Source organism: Rosa chinensis, chromosome 6 (genome assembly GCF_002994745.2).
Source record: "Rosa chinensis cultivar Old Blush chromosome 6, RchiOBHm-V2, whole genome shotgun sequence".
Lineage (NCBI taxonomy): Eukaryota > Viridiplantae > Streptophyta > Magnoliopsida > Rosales > Rosaceae > Rosa > Rosa chinensis.
Window position 1 is genome coordinate 13069531 of NC_037093.1, and position 22291 is coordinate 13091821.

Consider the following 22291-nt stretch of genomic DNA (forward strand, 5'->3'; position numbering starts at 1 on the left):
TCACGCTCCAAGACTTCTTCATTATTAATAACAATGTCTACATAAGCAATTTCATCTTTAACCTCTTCTTGGTCTTTGACAGGACCCGCCCCGGATTTCACCTTGAAATCCGAAGTGACCCTGCGGGGCCCACCTTAGAAGAAATTCTACCAAAAATTTGGCGGAACTTCCCCTAAAATGGGCTACCCAAACCTGTAGAAAACATTTACACTCCTCAATCAATTCATCCTTATGCTCCTGGAGCCACCCTGCTCCCCAAATCAACATCAGTCTCTAATTCACAAAACACGCATCCCAACTCAAATATCATAAATCCCATAAGTAATCAGAGCAATTCTAACAGAAAGGTATAAGAGGAAAACCTAATTCAACCACAGATGCGGAAGCCATGCTGTTGACTATGCCTCAACTCCGTGTACGCCCGACCTCAACCAATTCGCCTGCAAACTGGGCATTTAAAACCGAAGGGCCCAGGGGAAAGTACATAAAATACGTTAGCGTGAGTGGACAAAAATAAACAATTTTTAAACCAAGTGGATTTTATACTTTCCCATATATATATTTCCTTAAAAACTCTCGATGCATGTAACGATTCAGAAAACAATTCACGAGAAGCCCTGCTCAAGAAAAACCGATTAGCCCCGCTAGTCACAAACAACCGAGAGGAAAGATCGAAACTCCGATACTCGACAGGATAAAACCAGCCCCGCTGGTTACACGGAAATCAGACTAGGCCCCACTAGTCGAGAAATGGTAAGATATAAGGAAGAGATATCACCATACGGGAAATGGAGCCTCTCAGGCTCTACCTACCCTCAACTACCACTCACACATAGATTGTGCGAGGAGGAGAACTAATAACCTCAACTTCCACTCACACATAGATTGTGCGAGGAGGAGACCAAATGACCTCGACTGCCACCCACGTGAGGAGGAGAATAAATCACCTCTACTGCCACTCACCAACACAAAGTAGGTGAGGAGGAGAACAAGCTACCTCAACTGCCACTCACCAACACAAAGTCAGTGAGGAGGAGACCTAATAACATAACCCGCGTATGGTGAGGAAAAATCATCGAAAACCAGTAAATCCATGTAGCTTCCCCATATTTCTCACGAGATAGAAACCATGTATTCAACGACGTGACCCCGCACGCCAAGATTACTCTAAATCTCAAAATGGATAACTGAGAAATAGGAATAAATCGACGGCGTGTCCCACACGCCCAGATATTCTCAAATCCGTAACCAAAACCGGAAATTAAAATAGGTAAATCCCATTTCCAAAAATCTCTCAAAGTCTCCAAGAAGCCAACCAAATCCAAAATCCTTAATTAGGCATTCCCGATGCCAAAACCGAAAGTCAATAAACAATTGAGAATATCCAATTCCATTGAAACTCATCTTAAAAATCTTCTAGGAGCTTAACTCGGTGATTAGAAATATACTTAATTCCGGAAAATTACCTCGGAAATAAGCACTTTGTCAAATAATATTATAAATCATAATCAACCTTTGAAACTCATTACCGACAGCCAATCCACGAGATAAACCGAGATCGAATTTCCGAAAATCAAATCATTTGCTCAATAAGTAATATGATTAAAACTAGAACATTATTTAAGAAAATAAATGCATGCATCAATATTTAAAAATAAAAGTCCACTCACACTACTATTGGGCAACCACGCAAACGAGTTCCTTCATCTAACCGTAGCTCGTGACATTGCCCTGTACACAATTATATTTCCGTAAACGGCAATCCGATAAAATAATTATGAACTTAAACGAAATCCGAAAATCTCTATCTCCATTACTTCTCAAATTCACCCCAAACCTCTTCCACAACACCAATTCCTCATATTATATATTCCACAACGAAAACGAGGGAGATCCAACGGCCGGATTTCCCACAATTCAATCACAGAACTCCAAATTTCGGAAATTCACAAACAATTCCAAACTCCTCCAAAATTCACCAAACTTCACATACAAGCTCAATGATAATTATAGAATTTAACTAGCCAGAAATTGAAATTAAAAAGCTACCCTAGCAGCCGTTACAGCCGCCCACAGTGGCGGCGCCGCCGCCACTGCCACCAACTCCAATGGACACCAAAATTTGACAGCGGCACCTACTCAACACACTGATTCAACTTCTCAACTACAACATTCCCAAATAACAATTAAAAACGGCCGAAATCGATCAATGAACAAAACCCAGAAATCCTCAAGAACCCTAGAATTTCAATTCGTCGATTCGGCATCTACACAATAAATCGTGATACAAGGCCATAGGGGAAATGATCAGTGATGAAAACCGAACCTTCGACGGCGAGATGGGGACCGGAGGTGGCCGAAACCGCCGGAAATCGGCAAAAACCTCAAATTGCAGCCGGAGGGGATTTTGCTTCGATCCGTGCTTTTCCGGTCAAATCGTCGAAAACCAAGGTTTCTAGGGTGATCGGAGGGAGGAGGCGCTCCTCTGATGACCGGTGGCACGCCGGTTGGTGGCCGGAAAGTGGCAAATCGAAAGGGAGAAGAAAAATGGCCGAACCGGAGAAAAGAGAGGTCGGGGGAGAGGAGAGAGAAGAGGAAGGGTGGGTTTCCGGAAAATGGACACCTACCCTGGGTAAATTCCTATTTTAATCAAAAATTACCATGAACAGTAACTTCACATTTTTGGCCATAACTCTCGCATACTAAGTCCGATTTTTACGCACCACATATGCACGCGCTCGGTTTAACGTCCCCTACAACTTTCATGAAGAACCTTTCCTCAAATTTTGACCCGAACAAAAAGTCAACTTTTAGGGCCACTAAAATACCGAATTAGGGTAAAAAGTAAGAGCAGTTGTCGTTTACCGTCCAAATGACTAGTAAACGGGTAAGTGAAAATACGGGATGTTACAGTCTTCATCCATGAATTCTTGTGGAGCTTCTTCCATTAGAAATTCTTCTAGCTTTTCTTCAATTAAACTATTAATCTCAACAGGCAAAGAAAACTTGGACTCTAACTTCTTCTCGAAAACCTTAGGAGGATAATTCTTGATTGAAAAATCCCTAGGCAGAAATTTTTCTGTAAAAAGACCTTTCATCTTCCGCCATGTTCGAACACGCTCTTTTCCTTGCCTCTGACGAGAACTTTGCAACTGATCCCACCAATAAGCAACATCTTTCTTAAGCTTCTGAGAAACCATCTTAACTTGATTATTCTCTGGGACATCTGTTAGATTGAAGAACCTCTCAACCTCAAGAAGCCAATCCAGGAATTCCTCAGCGCTCATGTAACCAGAAAAGTAAGAAATATCAATTAATCTTGGTTTTGAGATCTTGGGAATCATGATCAACATCACCTCCACCCCATGTGGAGCCCTAGCACGTTGTCCTTCCCCGCCTCTGTTACAATTGTTGTTGTTCCTTCCTTCCAACAACCCACAAAATTTTGCCATTTCAGCGTTCATGGCAAGCGGAAGTAACTTGGGATTACAAGCGATAAACCCTAAAAGACATAGTTCTGGAGTCCACCAGAGAAATAGAGAAAAATCTCTAGATTTTAATAAATTTGATATGATAAAATGATTTTAATACAAAACTTGATGGTGCTTATATAGGGATCCAAGACCTAAAATTATAATTTAACAAGAAATCCTAAAGAATCCCAAATTTAAAAGGAAACTAGAAACCTAAAATAAAAGAATTCTAAAACAAATGTAAAACTAGCCTAAAAATATTAAATCCAGAATCGGATAATTAAGACGATATATTTTGGCCTAAATCTAATAGAGCTCACTAAAGTAACTCTTGAAGATCTCGTCGCTCCCATTCTGGAAAGGTATCATGCGTCTCAAACGGACATTCTGGCCAAAAATTGACCAAATCTGATTCACAATCAAAACCTGACTTTTTGTACGAGTAACCCGAAAGGTCCAAAACCAAATCTTCTTGAATATTCCAACGGCTAATAATCTCATTACGCGTAAGTTACCTATTTTCCAATCACTCTTCTTGATTCTACACCGCTTCTTTGCTTTTATGGTTTTTCGACTAAACTAGGTCCATTCTCGTCCTACATCAGTTATGGTTAGGTTATTTGTTGAAAAGCATTTTATTTGATAAATTTCTAATAGCGAGACCCACTCCTAAGCTGACTATGCATGCCACCTCAACACCGCATCATAAACATAGGCCCCACATGAGCCACGTCAGCGAGTTAACAGACTCACCTAACCGAAGGCTAACGGATTTGACATATTAGATTAAAATTAAAAGTGCATGAGTATTTTTGATTAAATTAGAAGTTTAGCGACTGAATTGATTTTAGACCCAAACCACAGGGTAGTAATCAGTATTTAGTCTTTCATTCAAATATTAATCAAACATCTTCTTGTGAAATGGTGTTTGTCACAATCATGTCAAAAACCGAAGAGGACATGGCCTGAATTGCAAGGAGTTCATGCTTGCATGATGCTGTCGAAAACCGGAGAGGTCACGACCTGAATTGCAAGGAGTTCAAGCTTGCGTGAAAGGGTGTCAACCACCAGATTGAGGTGCCCAGCCTTACACTCAATTTTGTAGTCATAGCCAAGGAGCTTTGCAAACCATTTATGCTACGATAGGGTGGTGATTCGTTGGTCAAGCAAGTGTTTCAGGGTTTGGTGATCCGTGATGATGGTAAATTGATTACCCAGAAGGTACGGACGCCATTTATCCACAACATAGAGCACCGCCATCATCTTCTTATCATAAACAGAGAGGAGCTTGATTCTTTGGGGATAGGGCTTTGCTAAGGTAAGATACTGGGTGCTTTTGTTGCGATAGGACAACGCCTAATCTGAAGCTGCTGGCATCAATCTCCACCATGAAGGGTTTGGAGAAGTCAGGCAAAGCAAGGACAGATGTGGTGGTGACCGCTAGCTTGAGGTGGTGGAATGCGTCTTCAGCAGCGGGTGTCTAGATAAAATTGTCCACCTTCAGCATGGCAATAAGGGGTTGGGCTATCAACCCAAAGTGTTAAACAAATCTTCTGTAATAGCCTGCAAGGCCCCAGAAGCCCCTGAGCCTATGGTAAAATCTTCAAATTTTTCTAAATTTTGGAATGGGTAATTAAATACGCAACATGAAGAGTCTATGGTAATTATTCGAAAATTTTTAAGAAACCCAAGCTATTTATTACAATTTTCGAAAGTTTTAGAATTATTGAAATTACTAACACCCGGGAGGAGGAGATTCGGAAAGCTTTGCGTTTTTTTTTTTTCCGGTGAATGTTCTACAAATTTCAGCCACTTCGGTCGAAATCGACGTTGTATGAGGTATGAAAAACGATCCTCTCGTCGTGCTCGACATCTTTCTATAATTGGTTTTCAAATTTGGTTAAGTTTGGAAGAATGGGTATTTGGAGGCCGAAATTGCTTTTCAGGGCGGCTATCTGGGCTTCTCTTGGTTGAATTCCGACCCTTGTTGATATTAAAAAATGGTTGGAGCTATGTGTCGATCGGTTCTTGAGGCTGAGAATGGTGATAGGAAAGTTTCCAATTATCTTGATCTGTTATGGTTCGGAATTAAAAGCATATGTTGTCAGTGGCGGATCCAGGATCCTAGACTTGTCTAGGCTAATTAGAAGTGCACAATTTTTTTTTTTTTTTTTTGAGGTTTGAAACCCAGTGGGAGGCTCATCCTCACGCATTTATAATTTTTAATCAAAACATACAACGGAAGGGACATAAGATGGAGTATCATTTGCAAACCATGACAGAAGATTTTTGTATCTCTTGGATTTCCGGTGATCCGTCATTATATTCAATACCTATAATATTATATAGATACCACCATTAAAATTATATATATATATATATATATATATATCTATATTTCAGACATAACAGAGTATTCAAGTCGGCAAGTCACAGAGTAATTAAACAATGAAACCATCAAACCAAGCTGCAATATTTAAACAATTAATCAATTATATATACCATCATTATATTCAAGTCGGCAAATCACAGAGTAATTAAACAATGAAACCATTGAAACCAAATAAGCAATTAAACAATTAAACCATGAAACCAAATAAGCAATAATAGACTAATAGAGCAAATATGAAGAGCACAGAGTCAGAGTCACAAAGACATAAGAAGGAAACAAATCAACTAATCAAGTTGGCATTCGGCAAGTCTTAATTTGGAATAAAAAAAGGTCAACAGAGTAAGAGATTCAATACCCAGAAATTCAGAATCACACAAATTCACAGCAGCAACTCGCTCACCAACTCCAATTCTCCAAAGTCCAAATCAAACAATCTCACGCAAGCATGCAGTAGCAAGCCAGCAAGTCAGCCACTGACCTCCATCCAAACGCACAAGCAGGTCTGCCTACAAAACCAGTAAACCACAAACCCAGAAATTTAGAGTAGATTCATGGGATTTCTCCAAATTGAAATTTAAATCTCCATGAAGATGAAAGATAGAGTAATTGTACCTGTGAAGCAGGGATCCCTAAATCCGATTGTGGGTTCATGGCGATTTCCGGCAACGGTTTGTGGGTTCACTTCAACTGACCTAGTGAGTAGTGACCTGCTGCGGGCTGTGAAAGACTGGGAGTATGCTGGTATGGGTTGAAGGGACATATACTTTGGGGTTTTTGGGCCAAAATGTTGTCTAGGCTATAGCCCGTATAGCCTTCCATATAGTTCGTGCCTGTCTGTTATGTGATAGAGCTGAAGGAATCTGATAAATTTGTGATGTGCTCTTCAACCAGGACTTGTATTTCAAGAGAACTGTCAAATATTAGGACTTGTGTACTCTCCAAGATCACCTGCAACCATAATGAATCATTCTGTTCTTGCACGTTCACTGCTCATGAGAGAAATTTCAACTCAGCAATTAAAAAAATGACAAATCAATAATCCAAATGAAAGAGCCCGAGCATCAATGAAGAGCAGATCAATCAAACAAGCTTGGGAGCATCGATGCATTTAATTCGCTCTCTCCCTTCTCCAGTTCTCCATTTCTACCGGGTTTCAGGTTCGATTTGCAGGAAAGTATTGGAATTCAATTTAGTGTGGAAATTCTCTGAATGATTCTAAACTCTCCAATTAAGACTGAAGGAATTTTCAAGAATGCAGAGAGTTATCCTGAGAAATAGAGAATGGGTTGTGTTGAGAATTGAGTTCTCGATCAGTATCGTCTACATACTTTGTCGTTTTGCAAGATTTGTTTTATCATAACAGAATCAGTATTTACTGATATTAATGGTAGTTAAGTTGGCAGACCTCCTATTACAAAATTTGTGGACCCACAAAGGCGACGCCGGCGTACTCCAGACCTAAATTAAGATTTAAACATGATTCATTGATTGCCTCTTAAAGGCCGACAGTTACAAGATATATAGATTGAGTCCAATCCATGGCAAAAGAGAAGTGGACATGTGTCACGCAGGACCACAGTAACTCTTGTTAATATAAAACAGGATTGACAAGGTTGGTTCTAACACCAACCCCATGCTGTTTGGTTTGATGAACGGTGAACCTAACACAGGATGAGATTCATGAGAATTATAGACGTGGGTTCAGTTGCACAGGCAAGTCCTCTACCATTGGAGCTATGAGCCCTCACAGATCGATCATCATTTTGCTTTGACTCCTATAAACTCTGTTCATCTTGATCTTGAAGATGTACAAAGGAACAATAACTGCATTCAAAATACAGAGAGTAAGCTGATCAGTCTGTAAATACAGTTGCGTCTCTCTGCGTTTTAGAGAGAGAGAGAGAGAGAGAGAGAGAGATGCTTAGCATTTTGGTGAAGAGAGGAGCTTTAGGTTCATGGAGGTCAGTGAGCGCAGTCCAAATAAGGAGGGATTACAGCCTTGGAGTGCTTCCCGATGGAGTTGATCGGAGTTCCAAGGCCTTTTCTCGGAATTCAAAGGCCATGAATCTCTTAATCTCCGACCTCCAATCCAACATCCAAAAGGTCTGATTCTTAGTGTCTCTTGCCATGAATGAATATGTTTATATATTTGGCAAAAGTAGTAAGTAGTGATTGATTTTGTGTTTTATGTGAGGAAGGTTCTTGCTGGAGGAGGAGCTGCAGCTGTGAAGAGGAACAAGAACAGGAATAAGCTCCTTCCTCGAGAACGCATTGATCGCTTGCTTGATCCTGGTGCTTCTTTCCTTGAGCTTTCTCAGGTTTTGATTCAATTCACTTTTGATCAGATAGCTTTGAATCATTTTTGGGTTACGAATCAATCGGACTGGTTTAGTTTTCGTACAGAAAACATGATTTCGCTTCTGATTGTTGGATGTTTGATTAATAAGCTTGCAGGCCATGAACTATATGAAGGCAAATTACCATATGCTGGGATCATTACTGGAATTGGTCCTGTCCATGGGAGGCTTTGTATGTTTTTGGCTAATGATCCTACTGTTAAGGGTGGGACTTATTATCCCATCACTGTTAAGAAACACCTCAGGGCGCAAGAAATTGCCGCTCGATGCAAGTTACCATGTGTATATCTTGTTGATAGCGGAGGGGCTTTTCTTCCCAGACAGGCAGAGGTCTTTCCTGACAAGGAGAATTTTGGTAGAACCTTGTACAATCAATCTGTAATGTCAGCCGAAGGTATTCCTCAAATTGCACTGGTATTGGGCTCTTGCACTGGCGGCGGTGCCTATATTCCTGCAATGGCTGATGAAAGTGTGATGGTCAAAGGAAATGGTACCATGTTTTTAGCAGGACCCCCACTAGTGAAGGTTATTTTCTAGACTTCTGGTGTGGTAATTGCTTCATATGGTTCCTACATTTCTTCTGTTGACTGTTGTAAAAAATATGTTAGTGAATTGTGGGCTTCTGTATAGGACATAGATTAATCAAATGTTTGAATAGGCTGCCACTGGAGAAGAAGTATCGGCGGAGGATTTGGGGGGTGCTAGCGTGCATTGCAAGACTTCAGGATTGTCAGAGTATTATGCTCAAGGTATTTCACTTGTCCAATTCCGTACTTTGAACCTGTTTGCATTTCTTTGAAGTAAGTATCTTCTCAGTCTGCTTGCTATTGCTCTCTTTACTTGTCAGTTGTCAGTTAATGGATTGGTTTGTCATTGGATATTATGAAATTAAAAATACTAATGTGAGATATGCGTAAATTCAAGTTTGAGGATTTTTGTGATGCAGGACAAGTAGCAAGCAGAGAACTGTAGAACTAGGGTTTATGTGTAGCAGTCTCGATTGTTAGAAAGAAAAGGAATTTAGAATAAGCAACGTAAGAAGAAAAGGGATAGAACTACTAGCATCACACCGGTAGGGTTTCTAGGCATCACACCCAGAGGACTTAGGCATCACGTACACCTACGGTTAGGTTGCATCACACAAACCTGGAGAGAAGCAAAAGCTTTCAATTTTTATCAACTCAATTCTGAAAATAAAAGACTACAAAGGCCTCTATATATAGGGAGGCTAAGATAACTCTAGAATAACTAGGAATATCCTTGAAGAATCCTAAAGAAATAATCCTAATAATTATAAGAATCCTAATAATAAAAGCCTAGATTTATTTGAACTACTTTCCAAATCTTGACTTAAAATATTCCGTTTGTATTCTTCATCATTCTCCCTCAGTTGAAAAACTTGACTCCGGCGAGTTAAAGGTGTAGACTCCCCTCACCAAATCACCAGGCTCTAGCTGAAACGATTTTGGCATAAGAATATGAAGAACATTCCTCTTGGGTGCATTAGGTTTCCTGAGAGTCTTTCCCCTGTATTTCTCCATGTCAACTGTCCTCATAGGCTTCAAGACAACCTTCTTCTTGTTAAAGAGGAAAGAATATGTATTTTCTTTTCTACAATGGTGCACATCTCGATTAAATAGCCACAGTCTTCCAAGAAGTATACGTGCTACCTTCATGGGGATCACGTCACACCAAATGGAATCTTGATAATCTCCACAAGAAAAAGACACAAGGCATCGACGCGTCACTGGAATTTGGGTGCTGTCAACCCAACTGACCTTGTATGGTTGCGGGTGTGGCTACACTTGAAGTTTGAGGCGCTCAACTGCCGAACTTGAGATAGCATTTACACAACTTCCACCATCAATTATCAGCTTTTGAGCTATGTCTCCACAACGAACCAACATCTGGAAAATATCTATTCGTCGCCAATCCTTATCTTCAATTGTAGGAGGTGCTATATTGCGTCTAACAACAGAACAGACTGAAGTATCTAAGTCTTCGTCTAGATCAGATGGATCATAAATTCCATAGTAGAAGGTACTATCGTCCCCACCTTCCCGTTTCTTCTTCATGCTCTATTCTGATTAGGCCCGGCCTTAGTGCTGGGCGGCCTTGGCAACAGCCCAGAGCCGCAAATGAAATGGGGCACCGATTATAAAATCTCAATGTACATATTAGTGTATATATGTGTTTTCTATGAGGTTATTTTTGGAATGATAAAGGAGAAAAAACCTGATATGAAAAACTAAAAAAGGAAAATGCTTGAGACACCAAATATTTATACTAAAATTGAGTACCAAATGATGTGGCATACACCACTTCATCAATATCATTCCATAAATTTCAATGACATGGATTTATTTATTTTCAATTTAAAAATAGAATGTTTTTGAGAAAATATTTTGTATATTATCAAAACCTGATGTTTTACAAAAATCAAAGCAATTACAAATATAATTACACTGCTTCTCGTGAAGAGCAACCAATATTATTCATTGGCTTCATCTTGCTCAAATGGGGAAAAGGATGAAGAATAAAACGGATAGGGAGACCATTGATTATTTAAAGTCTATTATCCATCAACATTTTTAATTTACAGACAAGCTAGTTGACCTCATCCCTGCCCAGTCCTATTTATCCAATGACGATCGAAATAAGCCATGGTTTCAAGGCCTCAGCAACCTTTAGGTAAGAAAGAAATAAAGAAAGACATTAAGAAAGCTCACATAGATCAATTCAAAACTCAAACATCAAAGACCCAGTTATAATCTTTCATGTGGGAATTGCTTTTTTTCTAATATATATTTTGATCTAGGTATCAAGGTTGCAGAGAGCCAGATTGCTAGAACAACTGCATCTATTCCTTTTCTAAATTAATTCGGTATTTTGTTTAATTGTGACTTTTATTTAATATAATTAGTTTTCTTAATTCTTGAAAAAACATGAAATTTATTTTATATCCAACAAGGAAATCCATATCAACAGAAATCCCAAAGAAACTGATGATATGGCATGTGCCATGTCATTTGGTAAGTAATTTTGGTATAAAGTTTTGGGATCCCTAGCACTACTCACTAAAAAAATCAAGGAAGTTGTATTTAATTAGAATTAAAGTTGGGATCTCTCTCCCAGGTAATTTTTCTCTTTCTTTGCAATATGACCAACGTCTTTCTCTCTTCTTCCATAAAACAAGAAGACAATTTCTCTTTTCTCAACTTTCCCTCCACATCTCTCTCAATCCATCTTCTCTCACAAGCACATCGAGTCATTGCTGCATATTTCTTCCCTATGGCCCTCTTCTGTGTTTTTTTTTCTTTTGTTTTTTGTTTCATCTCTAAAAATTAGGGTTTTCTAAATAATAAGAAAATGTATGTCTTCTACTTTTCTAGACTCCAATAGAGAATGAGAAAGAGATCATGCATTTTTTTTAATGAGTTCGGTTAACCTTCAATACTAATGCACATTTTGTTTATGATTTTGCTGAGTTTTGCAGTAGGAGTTTTTATTGGTTGTTGGAATTTTGACATTTTCATTGAAAGTTTTTTTTTTTAAATTTAATTTCAGTTAAGAAAGAAATTTCATTTCTTTTGTGTAGTTGTGTTAATCTTCAAAAAATTCTGAAATTTGAATATATAGACTTTGTTGCGCTCTTGACAAATTTTGAAAAAAAAAAAAAAAAAAAAAACCTATATTCAAGTTCATCAATATACAAATATGGGGCCTAAAAATAATTCTGGCCCAAGGCCTTGAAAGACTCAGGACCGGCCTTGAATTTCAAATGTGCAGATTTTTCTTTGGACATTGAAAGCCCATGTAACCTGGCTCCCCACACTTAAAACACTTCCTCGTCTCAGTCATCTTTGAAGAAGAGGGTTTAGTGTCAGCTGCTCCTGTTCCTACCTTACCAACCATCTCCTTATGCTTCTGTTGCGCCATTCCACTACTTTGAAGACCAGATTTACTATTCTAAGTGTCTTCCAGATATTCTTCCAAGTCCAGAGCAATTTGGAAAGCATGTTCTACTTTGTACACCGGTTGCCGTATCATCTCTCTCTCTTTATGTTAGGTCTCAAACCAGCCTTGAACCTTTCAAGAGTTTGTCTAGGGTCTTCTACAATCCGACTCCTTGTCTTTAACTTGTCAAACTTTTGCATATACTCAGATACTGACATGTTGCCTTGCTTGAGAGCAGTGAGCTTATCGCATAGTTTGTCAAGATAATTAGGTGGCATGTATTTCTCTCGCAACTTGGCCTTCATCTCTTGCCAAGAGCTGATTGGTGGTTGTCCCAATCTCATAATATCACCTTCAATACCATCCCACCATACTTTTTCCAAGAGCACAAGTTTCATCTTAGCAAAGCTCACTCGGCGTTCATCATCCATGTCATACCAATCAAAGTACTCCTCGATTCTAGCAAGCCAATTTGAAAACACGGTAGGATCAATTTTCCCCTCGAAATCGGGCACTTGGACCTTAACTTTCTTGGTAATATCTCCAGCAGTATCCACTTTGTCAGGCACACTACTAGATTCAAGGTATTCTTTGACCCAATCCCCAAAAGATTGCTTGTCCGGGGGCTGCTCTCTTTGTCATTAGTGCTGGTTTCCTCAACTATAGTATCTTCTTCTTCTTCATTTGCCTTATCAGTTGCGGAAGCTTTCCCATGATCTTCTAACTCTTTTATCCGAGTGTCCATCGATTCAAGTTGCTCAACAATCTTCAGTAACAAACCATCTCGCTGGTTGTCAGTCAGACGACCCCTGAAGTTTTTCCTTGATCGTGCAGCCATTGGATCAGCCTTGCTCTGATGCAGGACAAGTAGCAAGAGAACTGTAGAACTAGGGTTTATTTGAAGCAATCTCGATTGTTAGAAAGAAAAGGAATTTAGAAAAAGACACTTAAGAAGAAAAGGGATAGAACTACTAGCATCACACCAGTAGGGTTTCTAGGCATCACACAGAGGGGACTTAGGCATCACGTACACCTAAGGTTAGGTTGCATCACACAAACCTGGAGAGAAGCAAAAGCTTTCAATTTTTATTAACTCAATTCTGAAAATAAAAGACTACAAATGCCTCTATATATAGGGAGGCTAAGATAACTCTAGAATAACTAGGAATATCCTTGAAGAATCCTAAAAAATAATCCTAATAATTATAAGAATCCTAATAATAAAAGCCTTGTTGTAGGGAAACTGAATTTGAGAGGAATTTGCTATGTATTCTCATTGATAATAGGGGCCTCTTTATATAGAGGATTACAATGCATAGAATCTCAATCATACAAGGAAAGTAATTCTACATTGAATAGGATTCTAGATCCTTCTAATTAAATCCTATTACCACTAGGTCAAGTAACCTAGAGTTTGGGCTAAACACAAAATAGGTTTTCCTTGAACACTCCCCCTTGTGTTGCCCAAACGCGGTGCTTCTCTCGTTGCCTCGTTAAAAACCTTGCCGAGTAACAAAAACCCAGTGGGACAAAAATAACCTCGGTCGAAGGGGAAAAAGAGCACAACACACCCTTCACGATTTGAGACGAACATGTAGACATCTCCCCCTGATGTCTGCACCTCCCCCTGATGACTACGATCATGGGAGTTCAGATAATTTCCGCAAGCCAATTCTTGCCATATGTTTCTCGAACGTGGTATTGGGTAATGACTTAGTAAACAAGTCTGCCTCACTGTCCTCAGATCGAACCTAGTTCACTTTGATCTCGAGGAGTGTCTGTTGTTGCTGATTATGCTTGGTGTTATCGCTATTGATGTAGCCTTGCCTCATTTGTTCAAAACAAGTAGCATTATCCTAAATGCTCGTAGGCTCATATGTGGTAGACTTCAAACCACAATTGTTCGAACATGCGTAATTATGGATCCAATCCATATACATTCACGAACCACTTCGTGAAGAGCAATGATCTCTGCATTGTTCGAAGATATAGCGACTACGGTCTGTTCTGTAGACCTCCAAGATATCACGATCTTTTCCCATGGTGAACACTTAACCAGTTTGGGAATGACCATTGTGTGGGTCAGAGAGATACCCAACATCAGCAAAACCTTCCAAAACACATGTCGTTTTGGGATGGGGATAGAGAACACAGGCCAGCGTTGGCGGCGTTTCTGGTGTGTGATGGGTCCGAATCCATCATCTCTTTGTAGGGATAGAACAAGCCCATATCATTCATACATCTCAAGTATCGAAAGATATCTTTTATACCAATCCAATGGCGTCGCGTTGGCGCAGAGCTATAGCTAGCTAACAAGTTCACAACATATGAGATGTCTGGTCTTGTGCATTGAGATAAGTACAATAATGCGCCTATTGTACTAAGTAAGATACTTTTGCCTCTAGCACATCTTCGTCATCATCCTTTCGACGAAGATGATCCTTTTCAGGATCAAGACTACGGACGATCAAGGGGGTGCTCGAAGGCTTGACCTTGTCAAAATGCCTAAGCATCTATCGACACGATGCTCAAGTTCCAAACCGAGCCATAATCGTGTTTTCCCAAAATCCTTCATCTCAAACTACGGATTTCAAGTGTTCAGCGGTTTCCCTTTATCTTTAAGGGCTTCTAATGAAGATCATGTCCAACATGAACCGCGATAGAATCCGAAACTTGTTATAGAAACGCGTGGGCATATCCCTTCCCAATCAAGTAGTCACTTTAGTGAGCGTTTCAACCTCTTTGTAAACGCGCTCCATGGTCTAGAGCCACTTGACTTGGGTAAATGGAGTTCACCATGAACCTTCATGTATATTCCGTATCTAGATCCCTATAGAGATACGTAGTGACCACATTTGTAAGCTGCATGTTTAGTTATTCGGAAACTACCAAACTGACAGGGTAGTGGAGTGCAATGACATCCATTACGAGAGAATATGTCTCATCGTAGTCGATTCCAGGGCGTTTTGTGAGAAGCCTTGCGCCATAAGGCGAGATTACCATCTCTTTTTCTCACTACGCTTTCTAACGAAGACCCATTAGTTAACAGGTTTTATGTTAGGAGGTGTTGGCATCTCTAGCTCGAAAACCTTCCTCTTCGTTAGAGAATCCATCTTAACCTGGATCGCATCTTTCCATTTAGGCCAAATTTCTCTACGTTGGCATTCATTCATCAACGGAGCGTGGTTCGATATCATCTGACTCAACAAACTCATGCGCAACAAAATACGCAACTACATCACCAATTATGATGGAGTTTCTATCCCACATCTCATGTACACTAGTGTAAGTTTCATAGAGCTCTATATTCTCAGGAATAGGTTCTAACGTTGAGGAGTCCCCCAACGATAACCATAACCCGGAAGATACTCATGAGACGGATTTTGAGTCTTGATGATCAAAGGATTGGAATGTGCCAAAGTATCCTTCGAACCCACGTGCCTCCCACGCATCCTAGCTGGGGCCATGGCCTGTAACGCCAGAGTGCCACTCTCTTTGGCGTTGGCGCCTTACCCACCTCCGTGTGCGGTGGCGCTACGTCCTCTCGTAGGGACGTCCTTCCTTGCAGGCATGTTTGCAGCATATTTGTGTGATCTCGTCACTTTAACAGGGATCGAGATGAGACATAGTGGGGACAGACTACGACAATTCCTGTCGTTCCTGTTGAACATTCGTGTTCTTATCTCCCCCTAACGACGGGAAGACTGTCTCATCAAAGTGACATCCGCAAATCTAGCGGTAAGGAGATCGCCTAGCAAGGGCATTTAAGTGGCGGACGAGTGTTGGGAGTCTTAAATCCAACGTAGTTGCCCATTCGTCTGTAAAGACCCATCATAGAGCACTGTGGCGGCGCAATTGGCACTAAAATGGCTCACTCAAATGTGCGTAAGTACAAAAGACGTGTACCCAGTCACTAGCTGTAACGCAGAGGTACATTGAGTGGCATTAGGTCGTAGATGAATTAGCATAGCTATATGCGATATTGCATCACCCCAAGCGGATGTAAGAAGATTGGTGCGCATTACCAATGTTCAGACTACCATCGTAGTCATTTTCGTGAGACCATTTGGGTGTGTTCATGGGAATGTGATGTCCAACATCAAGCCCATTGCAATATCCATCGAAAGTCTTTCGATGTAAACTCTCTAGCATAGTCAAATCCAATTGACTAAATAGGATGATTCGGGGAGTGAGCCCGTTGTTGTATGATATGTGCTAGGAGTGTAGCATAAGCAGCATTACAAGTGGACAATGGCACAACACGTGACCAGTGTGTTTGCGTGTCAACCAACATCATGAGATATTTAAACGTCCGCAAGTTGGTTGAATCAATCCACAAAATCCCTACGGATTCTTTGTAAGAACAGAATGAGTAATGTCATATCCTTTGCATAGGACGGTCTCAGTCCTAATTTCCCTAAGGAACAGGCTTAGTAAAAGATGTCCGTGTGAAGTCTTTTTGTAGACGGATCATCATATCATGACCAGGATGACCTATCCTGTCGTCACAAAGCCAATATGTGTCTAAGTCCAAGAGATCTTCTCTCATAACTTTATTGGATTTAATAGCTCGAATAGTGACATAAAGTCCACTAGAGCGACACATAAACTTCTCTAAGATGCGTCTTTGTTCGCAATCATTAGAGGTAATGCAAATGAACTCATTTCCGTTCTCTACATGCATTTTCGCATGGAATTCGTTGGCTATTCATAGGGTACTATTTGCCCCAAGAGCGTAGAGAGTTTCTGTGACAACTGTAATCAAGGTGCCATTTGGCAAGTGGAACTTGGGCTATTCCATGTCCTTGAATTAATACTGATGGCCCAGCCATCGTAGTCACAAAGTCATATGCTCAGAATCAAAATTGAGTCATAATGAAAAGAACTCAAAATTTTATTCATAAGCCAACGGAATACATCATTGTTTCTATGATCAAACAAAATCTAATCCAATAAAAAGTAATATGGCAATCGCCTACAACTCTTGGAAAATAAAAAGACTTAATCAAAATCGCCAGTTTCTGGGTCTTGATCCTTGTAGTCTTCCACCCTTAGATCTAGATCGCCATCTTGATCTTCTTGTGCCATGTAATTCGCTTCCCTTGCTTCACGATACTTCTTGTATGCGTTTGCAACATTCTGGGGTGCGGTACATGATTTGGCCCAATGTTCAGTTGATCCACATCGAAAACAAACATCATTATGGTCAGGCTCCCTTGATCGAGGCGCCATTGGGGCGCGATTTGGACGACCTATCCTCTTGGTGGCGTTACCACCATGGTCGGAGGCTCCGCCTCTCTCTCTCTTCACACGTTGACCTCCACGGTTCCGTGCACGCCTCTCTTGGCGATTACCTTCCTCTTTAGGGCGAACATATGGACCAGAATGTCCAGAATTATCCCTATCCTTAGGGTTTCGCTCCTTACGTCCTCCATTAGGGGCGCGACTATAGTTAGACTCCGGAATAGGCTTAGTTCCCACGGGTCTAGCATTATAGTTCTTCACAAGGATATTGTCGTGCTTTTCAGCTACGTTCATGGCGCCAATGAGCTCATGAAACCTTGTGATACGTCCTGCATTTACATCAATCTGATAATTCTTTGAAATCATCAGTGCAGCGACGGGGAAGGTAGAGAGAGTCTTCTCGATCAACATCGTATCAGTTATGGCTTGGCCACAAAACTCCATCAGAGACTTGATACGAAGAGCTTCCGAGTTATAATCAAGCACAGACTTGAAATCACAAAAGCGGAGGCTATGCCATCGTACTTCTAAATCAGGAAGCAGGGAGTCACGAACGTTGCCAAATCGCTGCTCAAGTTCTACCCATAGCTTTCTTGGGTCTTCCTCATTGAGGTATTCATTTTGGAGCGCGTCATTCATGTGCCTTGTCATGAGAATTATGGCTTTAGCTTGTTTTGCTTCGAAAGCAGTAGCTTGCTCAATGGAGAGCACGTTCTGACCAGGCTCTTGGATGGCTCCCAGAAGTCCATCAGCCTTAAGATGTTGGCGCACATCTCGGACCCACCTATGGTATCCTGCGCCAGTTGTTTCTAGTGGAACGAAGTTCAACTTGTTCAGGTTACTCATCCTGAAAAACAACACAAGATTAGGGTTAGTTTCGGAGCGAAAGGGCTACCACGAAAAACTATTAAATTTCTGAGCGTAGTCGCTTCCAAGAAATTAGAGATTTTCTGAGCGTAGTCGCTTCTAAGAAAATCCGATTCCAAGAGGGATTTTGGATTAGATCGAAACAACGATATATGTGGTCGATCGTTTTCTTCTCAACAAACTCTAAGTTTGGAGGACTCTACAAGCTCCAAGCTTGGAGTGAGCGCGAACCCCCACAGTTCGGCTTTTGGTCTCCCCTATGTAGAGAAAGGGGGGTAGAAGAAGGGATGTTGGAAGTCCCCGAGAAAAGAAGAAGAAATAAATAAAAAAACTTCAAAAACGGGAACCTTTAGAAAAGTTTACCTTAAAAAGATGGCCGGAAAAAAAAATGTCGTCGGAAGTTACTGTAGCTGACCGGAAAAAGTCGCCGGAAAAACTGCAGAAATCGCCGGAAATTGGCCGGAAGTCGGCAGGAAAAGCGTTAACCGGTCGTTGACCGGCGTTGACCGAGTGCTGACGTGGCAGTCCGACGCTGACGTGGCACAGCAGCGTTGACGTGGCTGCTGACTGGATGCCTGCGTGGCTTGCTGACGTGGCAGGTTTCTTGGCGGCTTGCGGCTTGTGGCTCGGCGGCTTGCGGCTATGCGGCTTGGCTTTGCACGTGGGCTTCGCTGGGCTGCAGGCGGGCTTGGGCTGCAGACGGGCCTGGGCTGCAAGAGTTCTTCTCCTTTTTTTTTCTCTCTTTTTTTTTTCTTCTTTCTGCCGGTTCAGATTTTGTGGGCATAAATGGCCGGTTCAGTCGAATTTAGGCCGGTTCCGGTGATGAATTTTCGTCTCCGGTGATCTGGTGTCCGGATACAGCTTCTGGTGAAGTTTCGTAGCAGTTGGCTGGGAGGAAAGTATCGAACCGGGCAGGGAGGATAAAGATATGTCCGGTGGCCGGTTCGGATATTTTCCGGCCGGTTCTTGGGGCGGGGCCGCCGGTTCTGGACTCCTGGAGTTGAGATCTTCAAGGTGGGCGGCGGTGGTTTCTGGGATTTGAAGGCTACGAATTTAGGATTTCAGGGTTAGGGCTCGTGCTGATAACGTGTTGTAGGGAAACTGAATTTGAGAGGAATTTGCTATGTATTCTCATTGATAATAGGGGCCTCTTTATGTAGAGGATTACAATGCATAGAATCTCAATCATACAAGGAAAGTAATTCTACATTGAATAGGATTCTAGATCCTTCTAATTAAATCCTATTACCACTAGGTCAAGTAACCTAGAGTTTGGGCTAAACACAAAATAGGTTTTCCTTGAACAAGCCTATATTTATTTGAACTACTTTCCAAATCTTGACTTAAAATATTCCTTTTGTATTCTTCATCATTTTGACGGTTTGACCCATCAGTTTGGCTACTAGTGCCTTAGAGAAGGAATTATCTAGAGTCTGTCTGATACAGTTTCCACTTTCGAAGTTGCATTCGTCAAGGATGCTAGACAAGTAGACATAATCTAGAGTTGGTCTTAATTACAAATGACTGGGTCGAGGACTATAGAGTGACAAACTAGGAAACAGTTGTCTTTGAAAAATGTATAACTTGAGAGTTTCTTTTACATGACATGTTTATTTTTGTAATCTTTACTTCATGACCGATTAGAATTGCTATTCTGGGCATGAATGTGGAGAAAGAGAGAGATTATCCATTAGTGCTGTTATATACTCTGAATTGTCCTTGTAGATGAACTCCATGGACTTGCTCTTGGGAGGAATATTATTAAGAACTTGCACATGGCTGGGAAACAGAGTTTGAAAAGTGGATTGCAGACCATGAGTTCCAATCATAAGGAACCATTATTTGATGTAAAGGAACTTCGTTCCATTGCACCAACAGACCATAAGCAACAGTTTGATATTCGTTCAGTTATTGCTCGCATTGTCGACGGAAGCGAATTTGATGAATTCAAGAAATTGTATGGCACTGTGAGGGCATTTACACCCATTCAAATTTAGATTGTTTCATTCATTCCACAAATACTCAAAATTTTTAATTTAATAGCTTCTGTGCAGACTCTTGTGACAGGTTTTGCTAGAATCTTCGGACAGCCTGTTGGAATTATTGGAAACAATGGGATATTATTTAATGAATCTGCTCTAAAAGGTGCCCACTTCATTGAATTATGTGCTCAACGAAATATTCCTTTGATCTTCCTTCAGAACATCACCGGATTTATGGTATGTAAACTTGTTGTCCTTTCTTGCAATTCTTTTGTGAAGAAGATAGCAGGGTCACTCTGTCATATAGTTATTCTGAAGAGGGCATCCTCCAAACCTGTGTGATATAAGACTTCTAACAACCAGGGTTATATATGTTATGGCAATTATATCTCTCTTATATGTGTTACACATCATACTTATGGTAATAAAGTGTGTGAGCATGTTTGGTGTCACTCTGTAGATAGACTAGTTTTATCGTAGGTTTTCCTTTTTAACAAATGTATCTGATAAGCTGAGGCTGGTTAAGTGAAGATGTAGTGAAGATAGAACCTTGAGCAAGGTGGTTGAAGCATGGAACTGAATGTCCTTCATTTTGTAGGTTGGCTCGAGATCTGAAGCAGACGGAATAGCAAAATCTGGAGCAAAAATGGTGATGGCAGTTTCTTGTGCCAAGGTTTGTTTTTCCTTGTTTCGTGGTTAAAATTGTTGCAAGCTTGTGAAGATATGAACCCCTGAGTGTGTCTTAAGCAGGGTGTTACTGCTACATAGCTGAAGACTGTTAAACTTGTATAATCTGACCGCACGCAAAGTATTTAACGTACATCTTATTAGACACAGAGGCTTATGTCAGTTTCTAACTTCCCACCATACTATTTGCTATGATGATTCCATTCACTTTTTCATCATCTTAAATTTTGTTTCCAGTATGCATTCAATTGTAAATGCTGTGCTGCTATAATCAGCAACTTTTTGTTTGAAATGCCTTCTTAATTGTTTTAAGAATATATTTCTGTGCGTCAACTTTTCTCCCATTTGGCATGTTTTCTTTAAAGTTACTTGATATTTTCAGTAGGATTGTTGGAAAAGTCATTGATTCTTCTCTAATGACTGAATTAATCATTAGTCGCAAATAAAACGGGAAAAGAGAAGTAGAACCTTGATCTACTCTTGTAATATCAAAGATTAATGTTTGTAGGTTCCCAAAGTTACTATTCTTGTTGGTGGAAGCTTTGGCGCTGGCAATTATGCAATGTGTGGTCGTGCTTTTAGTCCCGATTTCACGTTCATTTGGCCGAATGCCAAAATATCTGTGATGGGTGGTGCTCAGGTGAACCTTTCATACAACATATCTGTATTTAATTTTCCCGTCTGATCTCCGCTACACAACTAACAGCTGCTTTAGATGTGTTGACATATCTTTATTAAATTTTCAGGCTGCTGGTGTCCTTTCCCAAATAGAAAGGAGCAAGAAGAAAAAGCAAGGAATTGAGGTAGATTTTCTGTCTTTCACTGATGAAAGATTACTTTGTTTCAAAATGGATCAGTGTGCTCTTATTTATTGGTATCGTGTGCATGTGTTGTGCAGTGGGACAAGGAAGAAGAGGAGAAGTTTAAGGCAATGGTAGTAGAGGCATTTGAGAGAGAAGGAAACTCTTATTACTCCACAGCAAGGCTCTGGGATGATGGGATTATTGATCCAGCTGACACAAGAAAAGTCATAGGTCTCTCCATCTCTGCCTGTATGAACCGTGACCCAGAAGAAACCAAGTACGGTGTATTCCGAATGTAATGTAATAGTAGATACATAAGAACATGTCTATAAAAGAGAGCGTTAGCAGCCACAATGCTAGTAACTTGCTCATTCTAATAATAAAACGTGCTCCTGAAATGTTGTTTGTCACAATCGTGTCAATATCTCAAAGAAACCAACCCCCCTTGCTTTTTCGTTTGGTGAACCTAACAGAGGATGAGTTTATGAGAATTATAGATGTGGGTTCAGTTGCACCGGCAAGTCTACCA

The 22291-nt window shown here is 40.6% G+C and overlaps 1 protein-coding gene across 1 annotated transcript; it reads left to right on the forward strand.

Annotated features, from left to right (window-relative positions):
• Positions 1 to 7485: 7485 nt before the first annotated feature.
• Positions 7486 to 22216, forward strand: LOC112170505 (methylcrotonoyl-CoA carboxylase beta chain, mitochondrial). The gene is made up of 10 exons (XM_024307824.2): positions 7486 to 7968; positions 8064 to 8183; positions 8313 to 8747; positions 8881 to 8971; positions 20016 to 20257; positions 20345 to 20509; positions 20871 to 20945; positions 21468 to 21599; positions 21706 to 21762; positions 21858 to 22216. Exons 1-10 carry the CDS (start codon positions 7783 to 7785, stop codon positions 22059 to 22061), a joined length of 1707 nt encoding a protein of 568 aa, XP_024163592.1. The 5' UTR covers positions 7486 to 7782; the 3' UTR covers positions 22062 to 22216.
• The last annotated feature ends 75 nt before the right edge of the window (positions 22217 to 22291 follow it).